This window comes from Protomyctophum parallelum (assembly GCF_964188405.1).
Source record: "Protomyctophum parallelum genome assembly, chromosome: 11".
Classification (NCBI taxonomy): domain Eukaryota; kingdom Metazoa; phylum Chordata; class Actinopteri; order Myctophiformes; family Myctophidae; genus Protomyctophum; species Protomyctophum parallelum.
In genome coordinates, this window is record NC_139707.1 from 6,267,665 (window position 1) to 6,288,615 (window position 20,951).

Here is a 20,951-nt window from a genome sequence, read left to right on the forward strand (position 1 = left end):
ATCTCCACTGCCGTCAGCGCCGTCGCCATTCTGCCCGTCGAAGCCGAATCCTGGCCCCCTCGTGGTTACGCCGCCGATGACGCGGCGCTCCCGAACGGCAGGCGCTTCCTCAACGTCACGAGCCTGTGCTACGATGGCAATGACCTCGTTCGCGTCAGCCCCGTCGATCCGGAGTTCGGAAACTGGTCTCGCTACAACGTGGGAGCCGGTTACGCCGAGGGGGAAGGCGTGCGGTCTCCCGGGCCCAGAACCGCCGCGGCGGAGAAGAACTGGGTGGCGTTGCTCATCCTTCTGGTCATCGCCGTGACGGTGACGGGAAACATCCTGGTCATTCTGGCCGTGTCCCTCGAGAAGAAGCTCCAGAACGCCACCAACTACTTCCTGATGTCGCTGGCGGCCGCCGACATGCTCCTGGGCATGCTGGTCATGCCCATCTCCATGGTGACCATCCTCTACGGTGAGTTGAGTCCTGCACGCCGAGCGTGATGCTTGCTTCAGTGCAGTGGTTCCCAAACTTTTTCATGACAAGGACCCCCAAATTGATACTAAATAGCCCCGCGGACCCCCATTAGAAAATATATGCTTTGGCTTTGTGGTGCCACAAGCTGAAAATGGCGGATTTAGAAGATGACCACGCATTGCGATGTTGTTGCGATGCGCTGCCTGTGAGATTGTAGATCGTCTGTCGTCTTCAATTTCACTGGACTGGAGCTTGATCCACCCCACTACCATAGCATCCACCCCACTACCATAGCATCCACCCTGCTACCATAGCATCCACCCTGCTACCATAGCATCCACCCCGCTACCATAGCATCCACCCCGCTACCATAGCATCCACCCTGCTACCATAGCATCCACCCTGCTACCATAGCATCCACCCTGCTACCATAGCATCCACCCTGCTACCATAGCATCCACCCCGCTACCATAGCATCCACCCTGCTACCATAGCATCCACCCTGCTACCATAGCATCCACCCCACTACCATAGCATCCACCCCACTACCATAGCATCCACCCCACTACCATAGCATCCACCCTGCTACCATAGCATCCACCCTGCTACCATAGCATCCACCCTGCTACCATAGCATCCACCCTGTCATCTACCATAACATTCAACCTGTCACCATAGCATCCACCCTGCTACCATAGCATCCACCCTGCTACCATAGCATCCACCCTGTCATCTACCATAACATTCAACCTGTCACCATAGCATCCACCCCACTGCCATAGCATCCACCCTGCTACCATAGCATCCACCCTGCTACCATAGCATCCACCCTGCTACCATAGCATCCACCCTGCTACCATAGCATCCACCCTGCTACCATAGCATCCACCCTGCTACCATAGCATCCACCCTGCTACCATAGCATCCACCCTGCTACCATAGCATCCACCCTGCTACCATAGCATCCACCCTGTCATCTACCATAACATTCAACCTGTCACCATAGCATGAAAATAGCCGATCTACGACTACGACGCGTATCAACGGAAATGTTTTAAAGTAAGTAAGTTCTCAAGTTCTAAATTCTGGTTCCCTATAGAACTATAAGGTTTGCTACCTCCTGAGCCGGGTCCACATCTGTTTCTGAGAACCTCTGTTTCTGAGAAGCAGTGAAAAAGTTCCACGGCACACAGCATGGTTCACTTATAGTTCTATTGTAGAGAGAGCGATAATGCGTCGTACACGAGTCCAGGACATGTTTCATACGAGCGCAGCTCCCGCTCAGCTTATACGCTCAGGCTGAGCAGCCATCCACAGACGGTGAGTATTATGAGTCATATCTTCTGGATCGTGTAGAAGGATTATTGACCCTGATCTGCACGGTGACTTAAACCATCTGCTGACTGAAACTGAGCGTGACATCAAATTAAATTAAATCTAGGCCCGCATTGTTCCAGCCAGGCAGGACAGCAGTTAACACCCGGGGGACTATAGGGAGCCAAGGGGAACAGCAGTTACCACCCGGGGGACTAGTAAGGATGCAACGATATGGATTATCTTCTTCGTCCTTATTCTTGATGATGTTACTTTTTGGATTAATCAAATAATGGAGAAGAGTGTTGGGCTTATTTGGGATAATCGTTTCGATCGACAGTTCACCCCGATAAATTACTAGAGAAACCACTAAAGCCTATTGTATATCCTTTGTCGTATAGACATAAGCTCATGATGCAATGCATTGTGAGCTTGTAGAGCTACTATTTCTATGTTTTTTTTTGCAGATTTTATGGATTACATTATTTTAAAATTGATTATTTTTTTATTGATTGCATTCCGAAAATAAAATAAAATTTATTTTGGGCAAGATTCCTCGTTTATCGATAGGAGTGCACTGAGGACCGTATAGCTCTCAGTGCTTTTGATGCGTTTCCTCCTCCTTTTTAGCATCGCTTGCGTAATTGTTCATGACATGTAGAATTACCTCGAGGTTGAAATTAAAAAAAAATCTTTTCCTAGAAGTCCACTCTAATTCTGCAGAATTAACGCTGGAATGGAAAGTCTTGGATAGTTTATTACGCATGTGGGTAATAACAGAGTGGAAGAACACGGGGAATAATTAATAGTTAATCCACTTAATGAATAGAGGATGTGTCTTTTAGGGGAACATGTGCCTCCATGCTGCCTAAGCCCCTCTCGACAGTCATATGGTTTCCACTTTCCACTAGCTCTGTCTCCGTCTCTCCCTCTCTCTCATCTCCAGCATGAACACGCCATACTTTCCATTGTCTTTCCACTGTTTTCCACACCTCGCTCGTACTTGCTCTCTCCCCTCTTGGCATCCGTCGTAAATGTCACAAGTCATTTATCCCGTAAGGAGCAGAACGCTCCGTCCACACAAAGAAGAGGTGCTCATTTGCATGAGAACGAGTGTGGCAAATTAGTGGGAATGAGGAGCGCGGCCAGAGGATCTTATTGGACAACAACCCCCCCCCCCCCCCCCCCTCCCCCCTTCAATGAGGAAACGACGGTGGAAGTCATTAGGCGGACCGATGACGTGAGCTCTCCTCGGTACATGGTGTGGCTATACTCTGACCACAGTGTGCTCATGAATGCATCTAGATGTAAATGGTAAATGGTGCATTTATATAGCGCCTTTATCCAAGGCGCTTTACAGAGATTGTGCATTACATTCACCCATTCACACACACACATTCATACACCGATGGCAGCGGAAACCATGCAAGGCACCAACTAGCACATCGGGAGCAATTAGGGGTTCAGTGTCTTGCTCAAGGACACTTCCGCACTAACTCTGGGGGAGCCGGGTTCGAACTCATGGCAACCTTGCGGTTACCATCCAGCCACTCTACCCCTGAGCCACCGCCGCCCCATCTATGCATCTAGATGTCTCAATAGAAGTGTAGGGATGTCTCAATAGAAGTGTAGGGAGACCACCTCCGACCACTCTGCGGATGTACTTATTGTTGTATCTGCATACTCTACCTTTATACAGATGGCCTATGATAGGCTCCAATGGATTAGGATCTATAGGCCTAAAGGTGGTTGCACACTGGACGCGTTTTTCGGAAAACCCGATGGAGAAACGCAGCTAAAAATCTGAAAAACACACTCTGTGTGCAGGGACCTTATAACCAGGGCTGCACACAACTTTTTTGGTCTAGTACTCAGAGGAGCACCTGGAGGAGTTACTTGGTGCTCCTAAAATGCGGCGACCCGTCTCGCCGGATTGATAAAAGAGGGATGAATAACTTATAGCAAAACAATATTTATTGGATGAGTGGGGAGTCAATGGAGGGTATTGCAACTCTAGATTCATCCCATTATTTAAAAAAAATCTAGAGTTGCAAATTGCAGCTATAGGTCCATGTGTATTCCAGCCCTATATGCATATTCTAATACAAACTTCTTAATACTTCCTACGGATAATATGAGCATCAAAGCAATATTTAGATACTTTTTAATTTTTTTATTTAAATAGCCGATCTACTAGCTCACAACGTGTTGCGGAGGTGACACGTTGTGAGCTTGCAGATCAGCTATTTGTTTAACATACGACACGTCGTACGGCGAAGCATACGTCAGGCTTCCCTCTTGTTTTTAGCCGAGGCGACGTACAGTACACAGTCAACACAGAGTCAGACAGTCAGACACACATGGCTCCTCGGTGCAAAATAAACAGTGTACACTACCCGACTTTATGATAATAGTATGTCGGGACACGCTGTTGTCATGTTGATAAGCTTCATGTTGTGCAGCAGCAGTGCCATTCCGCAATGCTTTGCACTCCTCCCACTCCACTATTGTTATGATAGTTATACATTTTTTCAACTACGTGCTCTTTGCTTTCTCGTGCTTATCAAAAGCTGGGTGACTGAAATTATTTATCCCTGTATAAAAGGTGCAGTTCTTATCGATGCTCACGGCATAGTTTGCACCACATCTCGCTGCGCTCAGCATTAGTTTGGAGCCAGCCGACATCATCCAACCACTTTTCCGCAAACACACGTTTTCTGTGCGGTTCAGGTGGTGGTTCCGTTTGGCGTCTCTTTGGAGGTGGTAGTGCTGGAACACCAAAATAGTTACTTAATGGCGCTTGCTTCTTGGACATTTTGACGAGAGTTTGGCTGTAATACTGTAAGAATAATGTGTCAGGTAACTTTCTCCGTAGAAAAATCCAGCAGCATTCATGGTTTGGAACCTCCCTCGTTGGAGTAAGAATGCGCTGTGATTGGCCACAATTGGCCAGTGCACTCTCGCAAGACGTGCTGTGATTGGCCAGTAGCCACTTTGAGTGGCAGTCGGTGGGAAATGCTCTCGCCACAGAATTTACTAGTGTGTAATCTGGCCATAATAATCATTCTGGGCGGCCCCAGCTGTTGGTACGCAGAAGCGCTTCCCGGCGCTTGATTGACAGCGCATTTTGAATTTTGACGACGCATGCGCCGTGGCGCACCGCTTATGTGCAGCCCTGCTTATAACCTGACGACCGGAGCACGATATCCTCACATATAGGGGTCGCTGTGAGCACCGTCATGGAACGAGACCACGGCTGGTCACACGTGAGGTTAAAGACGAGATTAGGGACGACATCGAGAACGACGCCCTCAACTTTAAAAAAAAAAGTTTTTATTAATTTGTTAATTTGTTCCGTCTTTTTCCTTGTTACACCCAATTTTATTTGTTGAGCCAGTTCCCAACTACCGCTTGTATTCTAGTCCTTCCAACTCAGGCTCTATGCACATACTGTACAGTATATATATATATATATATACATATACATACTGTACAGTATGGCATTTTGGAAATAACTCTTCTACAGGTGTTACGGATGGTACTAATGAAGGCTCTGTTCCATTCTGTGTACAGTGGTTCTCAAACTTTGTTTAACCCATTCTGACCTGAGATCAGATTCATACGAGGTTTCCACTGGACACACACTGGTCTGATTAACCCATTCTGACCTGAGATCAGATTAAAAAAATGTCAGTCGTTCTTCGATTAAAAAAAAAAATAGCAGACCTACAAGCTCGTATCGCGCCACTCGGTGGCGCGATATGAGCTTGTAGATCTGCTATTTTTCAATAGCTAAAGCATAACATGATGCTAACACCAAAATGGGTCCCCGTTCAGAATGGGTTAATTTCAAGGACCCCCATGACTCTGAGATGGACCCATTTGGGTCCATTTCTGTACACCCTCAGAGTTACACATCCGTATGGGGCCATTTGGGAACGCACTCAAGGACACTTTGAGACCCACTGGGTGTAGCAGAGTGTTTCCAGTGAGCCAACATGGAACAGAGCCTTCATTAGTATCATTGGAAAAGGCCCGGAAATAGGAAGAGTTATTTCCAAAATGGCGTATGTGCGTAGATCCTATTGGATCCCCTTAGCAAGGGGACAGACAGTCGGGTGTCTCCTCCAATATGTCAAGGCCAATTCTTTCCCCCTTTACAGCAAGGTTTTAAGATGGCTCGGCTGCAAACATGGACTCTCGCCTACACCCCCCCCTACGCTCCCCGCTAGGATAGCCAATGCTTTCAGGTATTGTTTTGATGTAAAAAGAAATACAGACAAAAGTATATTTTTCCGTTCTGGCTCTACTGTATTACAGTATATCTCTATTATGACCACGGATATGCTTGACAAGTGTGAAACACATATTTTTCATTTCCACTGCCGGCCTTAAGGTCTTCTGAATGATGATGAGTTTCTCATGCTATGACTCAAAGAGTGAGTGTGTCTGTGAATCCCTCTGATCATAATATACCGTCTGATTCCCCTCATGTTTGGCTCGATTTCAGAACGGTGAAATGTCAAATCCAGAGGCTCAACTCACTGATCTTGAAATAAGTAATCGTGACACATATCCAGCTCTTTTTTACTGCCAATGCATCTTTTGAGGATTTAATTCAGCCTTCTCAAAATTCAGAATCAGCTCCTGTCGTATAATGGGTTCCTATAACCCATTCTGAACGGGCACCAATTTTGGTGTCGGCATCATGTTATGCTTTAGCTATTGAAAAATAGCAGATCTACAAGCTCGTATCGCGCCACCGAGTGGCGCGATACGAGCTTGTAGGTCTGCTATTTTTGAAAAATCGAAGAGCGACTGACATTTCCAGAATCTGATCTCAGGTCAGAATGGGTTAATCAGACCAGTGTGTGTCCAGTGGAAACCTCGTATGACTCTGATCTCAGGTCAGAATGGGTTAATTCAGCCTTCTCAACATTCAGAATCAGCTCCTGTCGTATAATGGGTTCCTATAACTTCCTAATGCCCAGTGCCGAATCGACCCCTCCGAGGGCCCTGGCACTACGCCAAATCAAAAGGCCTCTGATTCGCATGCACTTCTTTTGCGTTGGCGCGCCAAGTGAATGAACGTGCGTGCGTTCAGCGCACCGCCAGCACTATCGCCTCTGCTCCCTTTAAGAGTTATATTAAAGGCTGCTCCCCACGCTGGATCTGCTATTTCTGGGTCACCTCCCACCGAGGAACAAACTGTTGGACGACCAAGCTGTGTAAATGACATTGTGTGTGTGTTTACATGGCTGTCATGTTGGAAACAGCAGTACATCAGCGGGGCACAGCAGGTGCTCCGTTATAGAGCGGAGCAGTCATTATCCAGAAATAACAGGCCACTGAGTTTGGTGATTGACCAATCAGGATCAAGCATTCAACCAAGCCGTGCATGTAATAAGTTAACATAACATATTTTATGCATCGAGCCATTTTTCTGCAAAGGAGGCTCTAACTTCAAACAGCATAACTGTCCCTATTTAAGCAGCTTTTTGGTTTGTGCCTCTCTGGCCAGATTAACTGAAGAGAAGCATACATTCACCATGTGGGTGTGTGTGTGTGTGTGTGTGTGTGTGTGTGTGTGTGTGTGTGTGTGTGTGTGCGTGTGTGTGTGTGTGTGCGCGCGTGCGTGCGTGTGTGCGTGTGCGCGTGTGCGTGAGCGCACGCAGAGAGAGTTTATGTAATTCAGCTGCTTGGTAATCAGTCCGTCTCCTGATTAACTGTGTTATGGTTGGAGTCGTCTGCATGGTCACCAGCAGCAACACTGGAGAACAAAGCTGTGTTTGCGAGCGCACGCACGCACACACACACACACACACACACACACACACACACACACACACACACACACACACACACACACACACACACACACACACATCTGTGTTCATTCATTCATTCGTAACTCAGGGTGCACAAAGCTAATCCACATGGAGCCTATTATAAGCGATCTGTATGCAGATACAATAATAAACTACATCCACAGAGTGGTCTCCCTAGTCCCTACCCTTCTATTGAGACATCTACAGGGCTGGGCAGCCGTGACGATGGAGAGGGCCTCTATGTTTCCACACTCACGCCACACATGTTTCTGTCGTAGCAAAAATAGCAGATCTACAAGCTCAAGACGCGTCGCACTGCGACTGTGAACTTGAATTGAAATACTGAACTATTCTTTGCTATTTTTTTATTGGAATCCTGAAAAGTAACCCTTTTAATATAATTCCAACTGCATTTAATTGTAGAACACTTCCGCTGCGGTTTCCAGTCATATGGGCAATCCACGGGACAGAATGGGATATGAGACGTGTTTTGATGACGTCATCGCAAAAACGTCCGTCGTGCAGGGCGTGCAAAGGGTTCGCAACGTGGCGTGGGTGTCTGTTTCTTTAAAGAATACTTTTAAGTCTAGTTTCCCATTTGTGTTAAAGTTTGGGCCCTTGAAGATTGTTACATCAAGAAAGTCAATCCTTTCAGTGTGTGTCACAAATTTTATCGTTATGGATCTATGATGGCTATTTAGAACATCAATAAATTCCTGGAATTCTTCCTTGCTATGTTCCCATATTCCAAATATATCATCCAGAAACCTATAATAATGTGTTGGTTTGTGCATTTTTCTAGTGCTGTCTGCTCCCATATGCTCATGTAAATGTTTGCATAAGATGGTGCAAATCGCTTTCCCATGGCCGTCCCTTTGATTTGTAAATAAAACTTGTTGTTAAAGGAAAAGTCATTCTGGGTTAGATTTAAGTCTATAGTAATTGAAGTAATTCCTCCTCTGGTCGATTTGTGTCTGGGTATTTACTAAAGACTTATTTAACTGCTAGTAGGCCTGCTTCTGTCTCAATGTTTGTGTAGAGGCTGTCTATATCTATCGAAAACAGAAAGGCCTCCCTTCCTACTATAATGACTTTAATTTTGTCCACAAAATCGTAAGTGTCTTTTATAAAACTGGGGTGTTTTATCGAAAGTGGGTTTAGGAAGTATTCAATAAACTCTGCTGTCTGATAAGTCTCCCTGCCACAGTCCGACACAATTGGTCTCCCGGGTGGAATTTCATATGGTATTGTCCATGAATGTATTTTTGGTAAAAGATCAAATATCCTAGCTCGTGGGCTGTCCTGTCCTAAGTTGGTTGGTCTAATTGCCTATAATGATCCTGATTGTTGAGCTGTCTCTCACCTTCTAACAGGTATTGGTGTCTGTCCATAATTACTATGCAGGAGCCTTTGTCTGCTGGCTTGATTACGATTTGTTTGTTGTCGATTAGTTCCCCAAGTGCCCTGGTTTGTTCTATTGTGAGATTATCTTTTTCCTTAATGTGTCCTGGTATGCGTTTTACCGTATTCATGTCCTTCTCGATTAGTTGTTTAAGGCTGGTAGGGAGCATCGTCTCTGCAGGTTCCCAGTTTGAACCTGGTCGGAACGGTTGTATTTCTCTTCCCTGGTCCCTTCCAAAGTGTGTGGCTAGTTTCAGTCTGATACTGGGAAAGGTGATACTGGGAAAGGTCTTTCTTTAAGCTGTTGGTTTGTTGTTTGTAGATGTCCAGAGTTGGAACAAATGAAAGTCCCTTTTCCAGCAGTTCGGTCTGGTGTTGATCTGGTTGGAAGTAATGGGACAGATTAATTATGTTTGACTTACTCCCCCTCCTTTCTTGGTTTATGGGGTCAATAAGTTTAAACTAGTAAGCCAATTTTCAAGCATTGCTTTGCCTGTCTCTTTTTTCCAATGTATGTCATCAGGACCCACTTTAAAGTCCCTTTCATCCAATTTCGGGAGGAAACTATGGCCATGGCCTTTTAGAATATTGCGATTTAACTCTCTTAAGTTTCCTTTATCCTTGTGTGAGAGGTCATTTGAGAAGTTGATTAAAGGGATATGGATACTTGCGGTTGGAAATACGTTCTGTGCTGCTGCGATGGTCTCTCTCAAGGCCCTCTGTGCTGTTTTTTCACTGTGGCCTCTCTCGTTTATCGCAACCGATAGGATGCAATGTGCTATGCAATGTGCCCCGGGGGGGGGGGGGGGGGGGGTGTGTGTGCTTTGAAATAATAATCAAAATCTCCAAAGTAACTAGTAACTGAAGTTTTCAAATAAATATAGCGGAGTAAAAGCACACTATTTGCCTCTGAGGTTTATTCGAGTATAAGTAAAAGTATTGGAAATACTCAAAATTGGGGGGGGGGGGGGGGGGGGGCACAGCCTGTAGGTTTGCTAGTGTGTGAAACTGTCATATATGGAGCATATTCCACTTCCACCACCCGCCACTCTCCCTCCCTCCCTCCCTCCCTCCCTCTGCCTTTTGATAGCAAGGCTGAAGTAATGACGCCTCTCGTCTGTCAATCACTTCAGTCCCACTCGCCTGCAACCCCCCCCCCCCCTCCCACCGCCCCAAGTAAAACTTGGTGTACCTCTCTGAGGGTGCTATGACAGGAGAGACACACTACAACCGTGTTGCCTTTCAAAGGGTTGCGTTTGTTGTGACGCAGCGGTGCGGTTTGAGGGAGACCGCGAGGAGGCCTGTGTTCTGTTTCATGTTTGGCTTGTTGTTCCCAGAGCAAGTCCCATAACAGTCCCATTTGGAGCCGCTCCGCGTGAGGTCATTACAATTTAACTCCGGGAGCTTAACTATGGCAATAGGAAACCTTAACTCCTTCAGTGCCACCTGGTGGTCACCAGTTTAGGCTCTGAGTGGCAATTCACCCATTATAAAAAAAGAGAGGGCGTTTTAAAAAAAAAGTGGAAAAAGAAATAATTGTAAATTACGTCTTGTCGGCCTTGGCACTCATTGCAAAGACGTCTAGAAGACGGGATTAAGGTTTTGGCACTTAAACAGTTTTAATGGCGTCAAAATCCACGTGACATCAAAGAGGGCATGGCAAATAAAAGATAGCCAAAAAAGATTAATCAGACGGCCATGCTGGACCAGCCCAACTGGACACCGCCAGATGGGGGCGGTATTGAGTTCACAAGTTCACGAAACAGCCTCCATCTGGGATTGGCGTTGAACCGGCCCGTGCCTGGGACGAACCAATCAGCGGCAGGTATGGGCGGGAACTAGGCGAGACTGGCTTTGACGCCATCGAGAAGCGCCGGTTGCAATTGTATTTCCTATATCGCGTTAAAATTGGAAAATTGTCCTTTATTCTGGAAACAAGTGAAGAAATGCCATACTCATCCGGAAGGCTGTGAAACAAATGTGATTGTGAAGCAAGCATCTCCTCCATCTGGCAGAGTCAGATTAGGAGGCACAGCCATGACACGAGGAAATTGCAGTTACAAATCCTCTGGGCTGATATTTTGTATTGAGACTTAATAACGTTAAATAACTCTTGCTCAGCTCAAAGTGCTCCAAAAAGTGGAGTCTTACATAACTCCGCGGACAAGAGAGGCTCAGTGCAAGAGTGATTGAGACGGTTTGGGAATTAGAGTCGTGTGTGTGTGTGTGCGTGTGCGGGCGTGCGTGCCGTGCGTATGTTCTTGCGTGAGTGAGTGCATGAGTGAGACAGAGAGGGGGAAAAGATAGGCTGTGAGACAGAAAGAGAGAAGGAGAGTGTTGTTGCATGGTGATTGATGATAGCCGTCGGCTGTACTCTCGTCAACACCTCATAAAAAAGTTAAAACCTTGGTCATGTTTAATTATGAACCTGCAACGTCTTTGAAATGTGAGCGTCTTTGTGACTCCAATCAGACACCTTGATTGCAGCAAAGTATCCAATTATGTTCTACACCTTGGCAAAAGGCAAAAGCACGCACTGGCCTAAAAGTGGCTCCTTAAAAACTGCTTAAACTTCTGAGATGTATGTATGTATGTATGTAAAAGGGGGGCTTTTTTGTAAAATCCCAGCCTACAATACCTTCATATATTTAAAAATAATTCAAAAGTAAGGTTACCAGTGAAGGGCAACATGCCTATTCACTGAGGACTATGCAAGGCAGAGGCGTCAACCCCCCTGAGTCCAAGTTAGACTAGACTGCATACCTAATGTATGCATGTACAGTATGTATGGTCTATGCGTGCCTACGATACGTACAGTGCGTACAGTAACTGTCGTAATGCCCACATTATTCATGCCAGGTTGAAAGTATAGTTTCAAGCAGCACTTTCCTCTCCTGGTTGACTTAACCTGACTTAACCCATTTAGACCTGAGGACGATTCTACAAATATCTTCTAAATCCTGACAGTTTTCTTGAAAAACCTATGTTTCTATGTCAGTCGTTCTCAAACGATTTCCTGTCAACGACCCCCAAAAGTATATGTAATTGGCCCCCCATCTGGAAATATGTTGTTTCAGGGACCCTCCCAGAAGAAAAGATTTGAGTTAAAAACATTCGCTCCGAAAGAATATATATTCAAAGATTACATCTACCAGCTCGTAGCGCAGCACTCGGTGGCGCGCTATGAGCTTGTAGATCTGCTAATTTTCAATAGCTAAAGTATAACATAATCCTTGAAACACCAGAAGATGTCCCGTCCAGAATTGGTAACCAGACTCCGCCAGATGGAAGGATTATAAGCTTGCATCATCACACTTGTTTCACAGTATGGTGAACTTGTGAACTCAAGTTCGCCCCATTTGGCGGAGTCAGGTCAGGTGGCCCTCAGAGACAAACAGAACTGCAAGCAAACCATTGTGATCTCACCCATTTGATTCCCATTGGTGCACGTCTTCCAAACACAGCTGCTACTGATTAGAGAAATCCTCCGTTTTTTAATCCGGAAGATGACATCCAGACAGTGTATTACTCGTTTTCAACTTAATCATCACGCTAAAATATGTATAGGTTGTGTACAGGTTAGGAAAAAAATAAATCCCCTGGCTTTTCTGCCGTCACTTTGTAAAGAAACCACTCTGCATACGCCTATGGTCCCATAGCCGATTAAGTTTAAAAATGAGTAATACCCTGTCTGGATGCCATCTTGAATGAGATTGGAGGATGACGCAGCAATGGGAATAAAACAGGCCAGGTGAATGAAATCAAGTTTAATTTGTATTCATGCACGGCACGTCATCACGTCATCGCTTTCGTTCAAAGGAAGTAATTAAACTTTGATTTTTATGATATAAAAATACACAAAAACTGTCATGTTCTCGTTGTTGTGGCATCCATTGTTCGGTATGTCCATATGATGACCACGGATATGGTCTAAAAGTGTGGAAAACTTTCATTTCACTAGGTCTTCTAAGTCATTAATTATCTGTTCTCACTCTACAAATCTACATACTAGCTGACACAGTGGTTGTTCAGACGTCAGCGTTCAAATTTCACATTTGTTGGCCACATGTACAGTAGCTGATCTGTTCCAGCTAAACTTTTCACCAATCTTGTTGCCACAACTCACCAGTATAGTCACGGATCGTGTTTGGAGTCTGTCTTTCTGACGAGTAGCAGTTGTGTGTGGTTGGAAGATCGGGTGGAATGCTAAACAGCATCATGGGTGTCATGGTTTCAATGTTGCTGCTTTTAAGTCCATAAAAGGTATCCGTATAACTAAAATCATAGTCCACATCGGGGAACGAATTTAGCTGCTCAGCTCATACAACAGTGATTGTCTTCAAGGATCTATCATGCCAGGTGCACTGCTATTAATCTTCTCCATGTGATAATTATGGCGATGAAGGTGATCAATTATTCTTGTGGCATTAAATAACATTGGTATATTCTCACACTCAATTGTTTGTTGACCGTGTGGAGAATCCAGGAAGTCTCCTTCAGCAATGCACCATGGGTACTGTAGTCTTATGAAACTCAATTAAATGGTTAATCCTGAGCTGGAGTGTCTTAATGAACCAAGAGTGAAAGTACTCATTTTGCAGAAGGTCCAATTTCACAAGTTTTAAAATGTATACAAATATTTTTTTAAACAGCCACTCTACAAGTTCACAATGCGTCGCGATGCGACGCATTGTGAACTTGTAGATTGGCTGTTTTCAAAAGGCCAAAATGTGAATATATTTGGATCAGAGAGGTAGTGGAGTAGAAGCAAAAGTAATGGAAATTGGAAATACTCAAGTAAAGTACAAATACTTAAGTAAATATACTTATCATTACTGTTATACAGTGTGACAGGCCTACAGTACATGTATGTGAAATCATTCATCACATGCCAGGCCTACAGTATGGCATCATGCTCTTAACAATTGTATGTTTCTGATTCTTCTCGGATTCTTTATCGAGACCCGCAATCCGCAAATCATCAAGTTTGTCTCACTGGGATTCATATGGTCGCATTGTAATTTGGGGACGACGTTCTAAATTAGTTTAGCACAGGTTGTGCTAAACGGGCTGTGCTATAACCATGCCCAACGCAGAAGTGCCTCTCGCCGGGTACATAATGATAATCTTTATTGTCCCGAAGGATATTCATCTTCACAGGTCTGTTCAACACCAACAACAAAAACAACACATAGTACAGAAAAAACATAACACCAAGACAATACAAAAACATGAGTTCCCCACTGTGTACAGAACCATCTTATCGGCTTTAGTTTAGACATACTATTGGTCCAACTGTCATTAGACCGACCAGCTATACCTCAAACCCTAACCTACCTGTAACCCTATAACCGCAAGCACGGGAGCAGCGCATGTTCCACCGCATGTCCACCCTTTGTTTCCGCATGTCGGTCAGTTGGTATGTCTAGTCAGCATGTGCATCCCCCTCTCATGTCGGTCAGTTGGTATGTCTAGTCAGCATGTGCATCCCCCTCTCATGTCGGTCAGTTGGTATGTCTAGTCAGCATGTGCATCCCCCTCTCGCCTACAACAACTGCAGGCTCTAACTCTTTGGACTAGACCGCAACGGAGGCCCACCGTCTCAAGCGAACTTGAGCCACGGGAGACACCACAGAGCAAGCTAAAGCGAGCGAGTTACCGTGTCGTTAAGTTGCGATGTTCGCTTATATCCGACTCAGGGCCTTTCGAGTTGCGACCCGATAGGCAGAGAATAGTAAATAATGTACTGGCGAGGGTGTTTTCCCCGACTGCCACTCACAGCTATGGACAATCACAACAGGTCCTTGCACAGTCCATGCTTTGGGATTTCACCCTTTTGGGTTAAATGTCAATCAGCATTGTGCCTGTACGTTTAGTGTTCAGGCTGGGAGAAGGTCTTCCCACTCTATATATGATATGTTGCAGTGAGAGCACACAGAAGGCACGCTTTCTGTGTTCTCTCCAGGGGGGCAGTCAGCCAGATATTTCGTGAAGCCTCATTTGAAATCGGTAGTTCATATAATGGCCTGTTGTGGCGCTGGACTGGACCCATAGCTCCATAGAGGCCCATGTATTTTGGCCCAACTTCACCTAGACTGTATTACCTTAATAAACATGGTCATGAATACTTTCTTCTTCCAGTCACTAGTTTAAAGTCTCATTTCTAATGTCATAATATTCTTTTTGGAAAATTATGGTCCCATTAATTAAAATAATGACCATAAAGTCGCGTATGTTCTGAGGGGCGTGGCTACCGTTACCGTCTATGATCGGGATTCCCCTCCCACTCAAGAGTCTTCTCCTCCCACTCGAGTCAAAATAAAAACCAACGGAGAAGAAGGTGGGAAGTCCCGCCTCGTTGTCTGGGCAGCCAATGGCCAGCTGGACCCAAACGGAGCCAGCCAATGGCCAGCTGGTCCAAAACGGATCTAGAAAGATGGCGATTTACAGTGCATTAGAATGCAAGGGATTTCAGGCTTCATTTTACGTTCATGTTAGACCCGGGGAACTCTTTGTCCATATTTTTTACAGTCTATGGTTCTCTCCCACACAGAAGCAAGGCAGTGATCAGGCGGACAGGCGGTAAGGACTAAGGAGGCCATCCAAATTAACCTCTATTGACAGAAAATCACAAAACACACACACACGAGCAAAGCAAACAAAGGCATACAAAATTAACCATTAATGATCAAGATGGGACCCTGGGCCAGATGCTTGACAGTGCATAGCGGGAGTCAGCAGGTCTCGATAGAGACAACAGAGAGAGAGAGACAGCCATGATAAACAGACCGAATAGAAGTTACAGTTCTCCAGAGAGAGAGAGAGAGAGAGAGAGAGAGAGAGAGAGAGAGAGAGAGAGAGAGAGAGAGAGAGAGAGAGAGGTGGGGTTGACAGCCATAGGTAGCGTAGTGTAGCTGCAGACACAATTAACGACTTAAATACCCTATACACACAGTGCACCTTCAAATACCTTGCTAATTCAATATCGAAAATAGAACATCTGTGAGCTTGTGGATCTGCTGTTTTCACAGGATTTTCACTGAATGTTCACCTATCATCACCAAATGTTTTCCTATATTTTGCCTGACTGTTCGTCTATTTTTGGAACATACTTGTCTGTTTTCAAATGTTAGTCTATTATGACACGGCCAGAATAGGGCTCATGTGGTAAATTAATGGTATTGCATACACATAATTATTAGGAACAATTGTCAGCATGCGACCAGATGCGACCTACAGTATTTGACGTTTCGGGGGTACCCATGCTGACGGTAACCTGACGCTGCCAGATGAGGGCAGTATTGGGTAACCATGTTCCCCAACACAGCCTTCATCTGGGATCTCTCAGGGAGTTGAGCTGACAAAAATCCGTTCCGTACCGGACCAATCAGCGTGAGCTAAGGGCGGGATATGTGCGAAACCGGATGTGAAGCTATCTAGACACGTCAATATGATTGGTTGTGTTTGCACGCCCACACGGTGATAGACAGACGGTCCCATCCAATCATCTACCAAGTATCTTGAAAAAAAGGAACAGCCCCGTCATCGAATTTGCTTCCGCAATCCCAGATCCCAATAAGCTGTGAAACAAATTTGTGTAGCAAGCTTCTTGGATCTGGCAGCGTCAGGTTATGCTGACGGGGGAAGTATGTGCAATCGCCAATTTTTGGGGGTGGTCTTTTTGTGGGGTCCGTCCCTTGTGCCATTTCACACCAGAAATGTAGTATGGGCCTACATTTGATATCTTACGCTAATGGAGCAAGATAATGTGGCCCATGTCATTGGACAGTAAAATAAGCAATATGTTCTCATTACAATTAGGGTTGTCCCGATCCGGTCATGTGATCAGAAATTGGGGCCGATCGAATCTTTTTCAAGTGATTGGAATTGGATCGGGAGCAAAATAAATTGATCGGAACATCGCTAGAATTAATATTAAATCCATATCATGATATTAGACTGGATATTGTCTCTGATTTGGGATATTGTACTATTGTGATATGGCCTAAGTGTTCTATGAAAATATTAATATCGGATCGGCAAAAATCGGTATCGGCAGATACTCCAAATCAATGTCAAATTATTTTTTGACATCCCACAGAGGGGAAAGGGCACTTTGAGGCATGGCAGTACTTTTACCACATGTAGTGGAGTAAAAGTACAATATTTGGATCTGAGGTGTAGTGCAAATACTTGTAAATGTACTTAGTTACTTCACACATGAACTGGTCATGGGTTTGAGAACGGCACCGCATTCCAGGATGGCCGTGGTTGTATATTGGGAAATGAAGGCGTAAAGGGTATACCTCTGTCACATCAAACGTCTGGTCACATGCCATCAATATAGGATGACTTGAGAATTATGTCGGGTCCAATCAAAGTCTTCATTACATTCACCCACTCGCTCATTCTCATCGAACTTTACACTTTACAAAGTTTTTTTTTTTCTTTGTTCTCTCTGCCAAGTGCCAACAGATGTTCAATTTTGCATGAGTCATACATTTTAATATAAGCTTGTCAGACATTGAAAAAGCAATTTAACGAAGAAATTCACCCACATAAATTCTTCAATAAGAAATTGCTATCGACTGCGGGCTGCCCCACTTTTCTAGTCAATAATTGAAACCCTTCTGAAAATGGCTGCACCTGATTAAATAAACTCATAAGACTGCTTTCTCTAAGTGATGTTGATATACAGCAGGGTGTATGTATATGTTTGGTGGAGAACTTTTTTCTAAAGCCTCTACTACTCCAATTTAATGGACCCGAGTAGTTATGGTTTCCAATGTCTATAAAACAGCCCTGATTAGAAGGTAGATTGAATGACAGGATATATAACCTTGCAGTAGAAATTGTTTATACTTTGACGTACGTAGGACAAAGTTATGCGAAGACAACAGTTATGATGGGTCTATTGTTGTGTTCCTCATTAGCTGTATACAGCGAGTGTACAGTAGCCTATCTGCGGTATGCTGAGGTGTGCTTTGTGTCTCCATTTATTAGCCAGCAGGCTACAGTATATCCACTGGCCTCATTATTTGGAAATAATGAGCCGTTTGCATTTCGCTTAAAAAAAAACACAACTTTCAGCTTCATCGGTTTATTGAAACAGAGACAAATTGAACATTTACTGTACTGTTTAGTGTGAATATAGTGTAAAATATATTTAAGCACTGGAGAAAGTTTTGTTTTGTTGATTGTCTTATGTTTCTTTGTACATCTTCTTGTAAAGAAAACGTAATGATAGGCATTAATTGCGAACGCAATGAGCACTAACTATGACAGCAAGGGCTGAATGTCTGTGTGTGTCTGTCCCGCTGTTACACCACCCGCCCGCCACCAGAGGGCGCAGCTGTATCACACAAAACACACACACGCACGCACTCACACACACACACACACACACACACACCCTCACACACACACACACACACACACACACACACACACACACACACACACACACACACACACACACACACACACACACACACACACACAACTTAACTTAAAAAAAAAAACTTAACTTAAAATGAAAAAACTTAACTTCAAAATAAAAACTTAAAAACTTAAAAAAACACAAAAAAACTTAACTTAAAAAAAAAACTTTAAAAACACTTAAACTTAAAAAAACTTAACTTAAAAATAAAATCTTAAAAAAACACAAAAAAGTGAAGTTTAAAAAGAAAACCTTAAAAAAGTATGTAATTTATTCTAATTGTTATTGCCATTTACGAGCTGTGTTCGCTTCCCGCGTTTGCGTGTCTTACTTGTAAGCTACTGTATAAGCTACCTATACCTTTTCGATCACGTGAAAAGAAAAAATATTCTTGTAAGATTGCACTGAAAAAGATCAAAAGATCAAAATAAACCATTCATTCATGTATGTATTGGTTCCTTAATGCCTTGCTCTGTAATGTTCCTTTCTATTGTAGTTATAATAACAGAAAGCCCAGTTTGAGCAGACTTCCATGCAATCATAATTTACTGTATCAATTCAAGATCAGGGAGACCAACTACAAACTACCACCATAGTTATGAGGGTTATTATTATTTTTTTACCACAGAATGGTTACAATAATGTATTATTCAATGCAATTAATAATTGATTAAAGCTTTAGATATATTTATCCATGCTCACTAGCCTCTACAGTAGCTGGTATACATACGTACATAGAGGAAAAGATCTGAAAGAGACAAATGTGCAATTTTATTGAAGGTTCTAAAAACGTCTGTTTTGAATTTGGGTAGCGTGTACTATTCTGCAATGTAATCTCTGCAGTGCTCTAGTCTAAAGTGACCAGAGAATGATTAACGATTACTGTCATTATGGTAATCTCACACTTCATATCGCACACAACACTTTCATTATTTTCCTTTTTTTTTGGGAGGGGGGGGGGGGGGGGGGGGGGGGGTCACAAGGGGGTGCCCCACGGGCTGCCAGTTGAATACTCCTGCACTGGATGACACCCGGGAGCTTTGTTTCATCCACCTGCTCAATCTTTAGAACTTGGAGCCTGATTTGTGCCAAATGCAAGGCTTTTTGTTTTTTTAATGCACTACATTTGCTGTCGATAACCCATTCCGGTGCAGTTTTCGGTTCTTTGTTCAGAATCTCAGTTATATCTGTGTATAATATATTGTCCCGTCATCTGGGTACATATAGAAACTTTTTTCAAAATAATTCAGACATTTTTTGTAGAATTATACTGCCATGTTGAAAGTGAATATAAGAAGAAAGGCATGAAAGAGTGGGCGACTTGATAGCTGAGTGGTTAGATCATGTGCCACATGGGCTTAAATGCCTGACAGCGTCACTGTTTGATTCGCGGTCAGCTTTTGCTGCATGTCACTGCCCTGTCCATGTACCGTCCACATCTCCTATCCCTGTATCTGTCTGACTAAAGCATGGAAATGCCAAAATGTCATCTAAAAAGCAAGGCATGAAAGAGCCTGCCTACCTATATATACTGCTAATTGACCCTGGAACCTTCCAGACTCTCTCATCAGACACCATGTCATGTGTTTGGTGTTCACGTCAACGTTAAAAAACGGGCTTTGATCCGGGTCTCCTTTCGTCTCGCTCTCTGTCACAAGAGTTGTGGTGCATGAGGCAAGCGTCTGACACACTTCATCTGGACAGCTTAGCTTCGCCGTGTTTGCACGTATATACGAAATGTGGAAGTACTCACAGGAGGCATGCTGCATGAAGGCGTAGGGGTCTGAACTCTTTGCCAGATCCAAGGCATTTCAATGTAGTTGATAGGATTCTCTATGGCATTTTTGAATGATTTATTGAAAATTATCTGTTGTGTATAATGTGTGACAACGAAAGACCTTGACTTGCAGGAAAAAAATTAACTGAGTTGATCAAATGTTTAGTTTTTGTGTTGGAAGCCATTTAAAAGAGCCTGCAAAAAAGTTTCTCACATGTACCACTGTGGATATTTTGCCATCTATAAATAGCATGACCAATCTGACCAATCCATCTAAAACTGCCAATATCTCTTTAGTGGAACATGATAGAAACTCCTTTTTTTGGATATAATTAGATATTCTAACGCATATTTTTATATATACCATGTAGACAAAATGTCCCATATACAGCCAATTAAAAGCTGTGTCAAAGGGCAAAAGACGCAAAACAAGCTTGATTTTTGGATTTGATCAAAGCAGTATCTTGGCATAATTTGTACATATTGCTGTCCAATGTGGAGAGATAGATAGGTCTACCATGCTTTAAAGCTTAAAGTTTAAGCTATATGGTTGTGCAACGTGGGAGGTACAGGCGTAGATATTCTGAGTGGCTTATAATTGAGCGTTTTAGGGAACAAGCTAAAGTAATTCACATATTATACATGTACATGCTTTGCATGTTTCATCCTCCCCTTGAAGATGGAACTTGCAGTAAGACCTAAGGGCAGGCTTAAACGCTTATACTGTACTGG

The 20,951-nt window shown here is 43.9% G+C and overlaps 1 protein-coding gene across 1 annotated transcript in view; it reads left to right on the forward strand.

Annotated features, from left to right (window-relative positions):
- Positions 1 to 20,951, forward strand: part of LOC310866480 (5-hydroxytryptamine receptor 2A-like) — a gene marked incomplete at its 3' end in the record, with an annotated part of 55,279 nt that overhangs the window by 1,325 nt on the left and 33,003 nt on the right. Inside the window, exon 2 of the mRNA XM_083776101.1 lies at positions 1 to 457. This exon is cut by the window's left edge and continues 98 nt beyond it. Coding sequence (XP_083632227.1) covers positions 1 to 457 — 457 coding nt within the window. The remainder of the gene's footprint in view (positions 458 to 20,951) is intronic.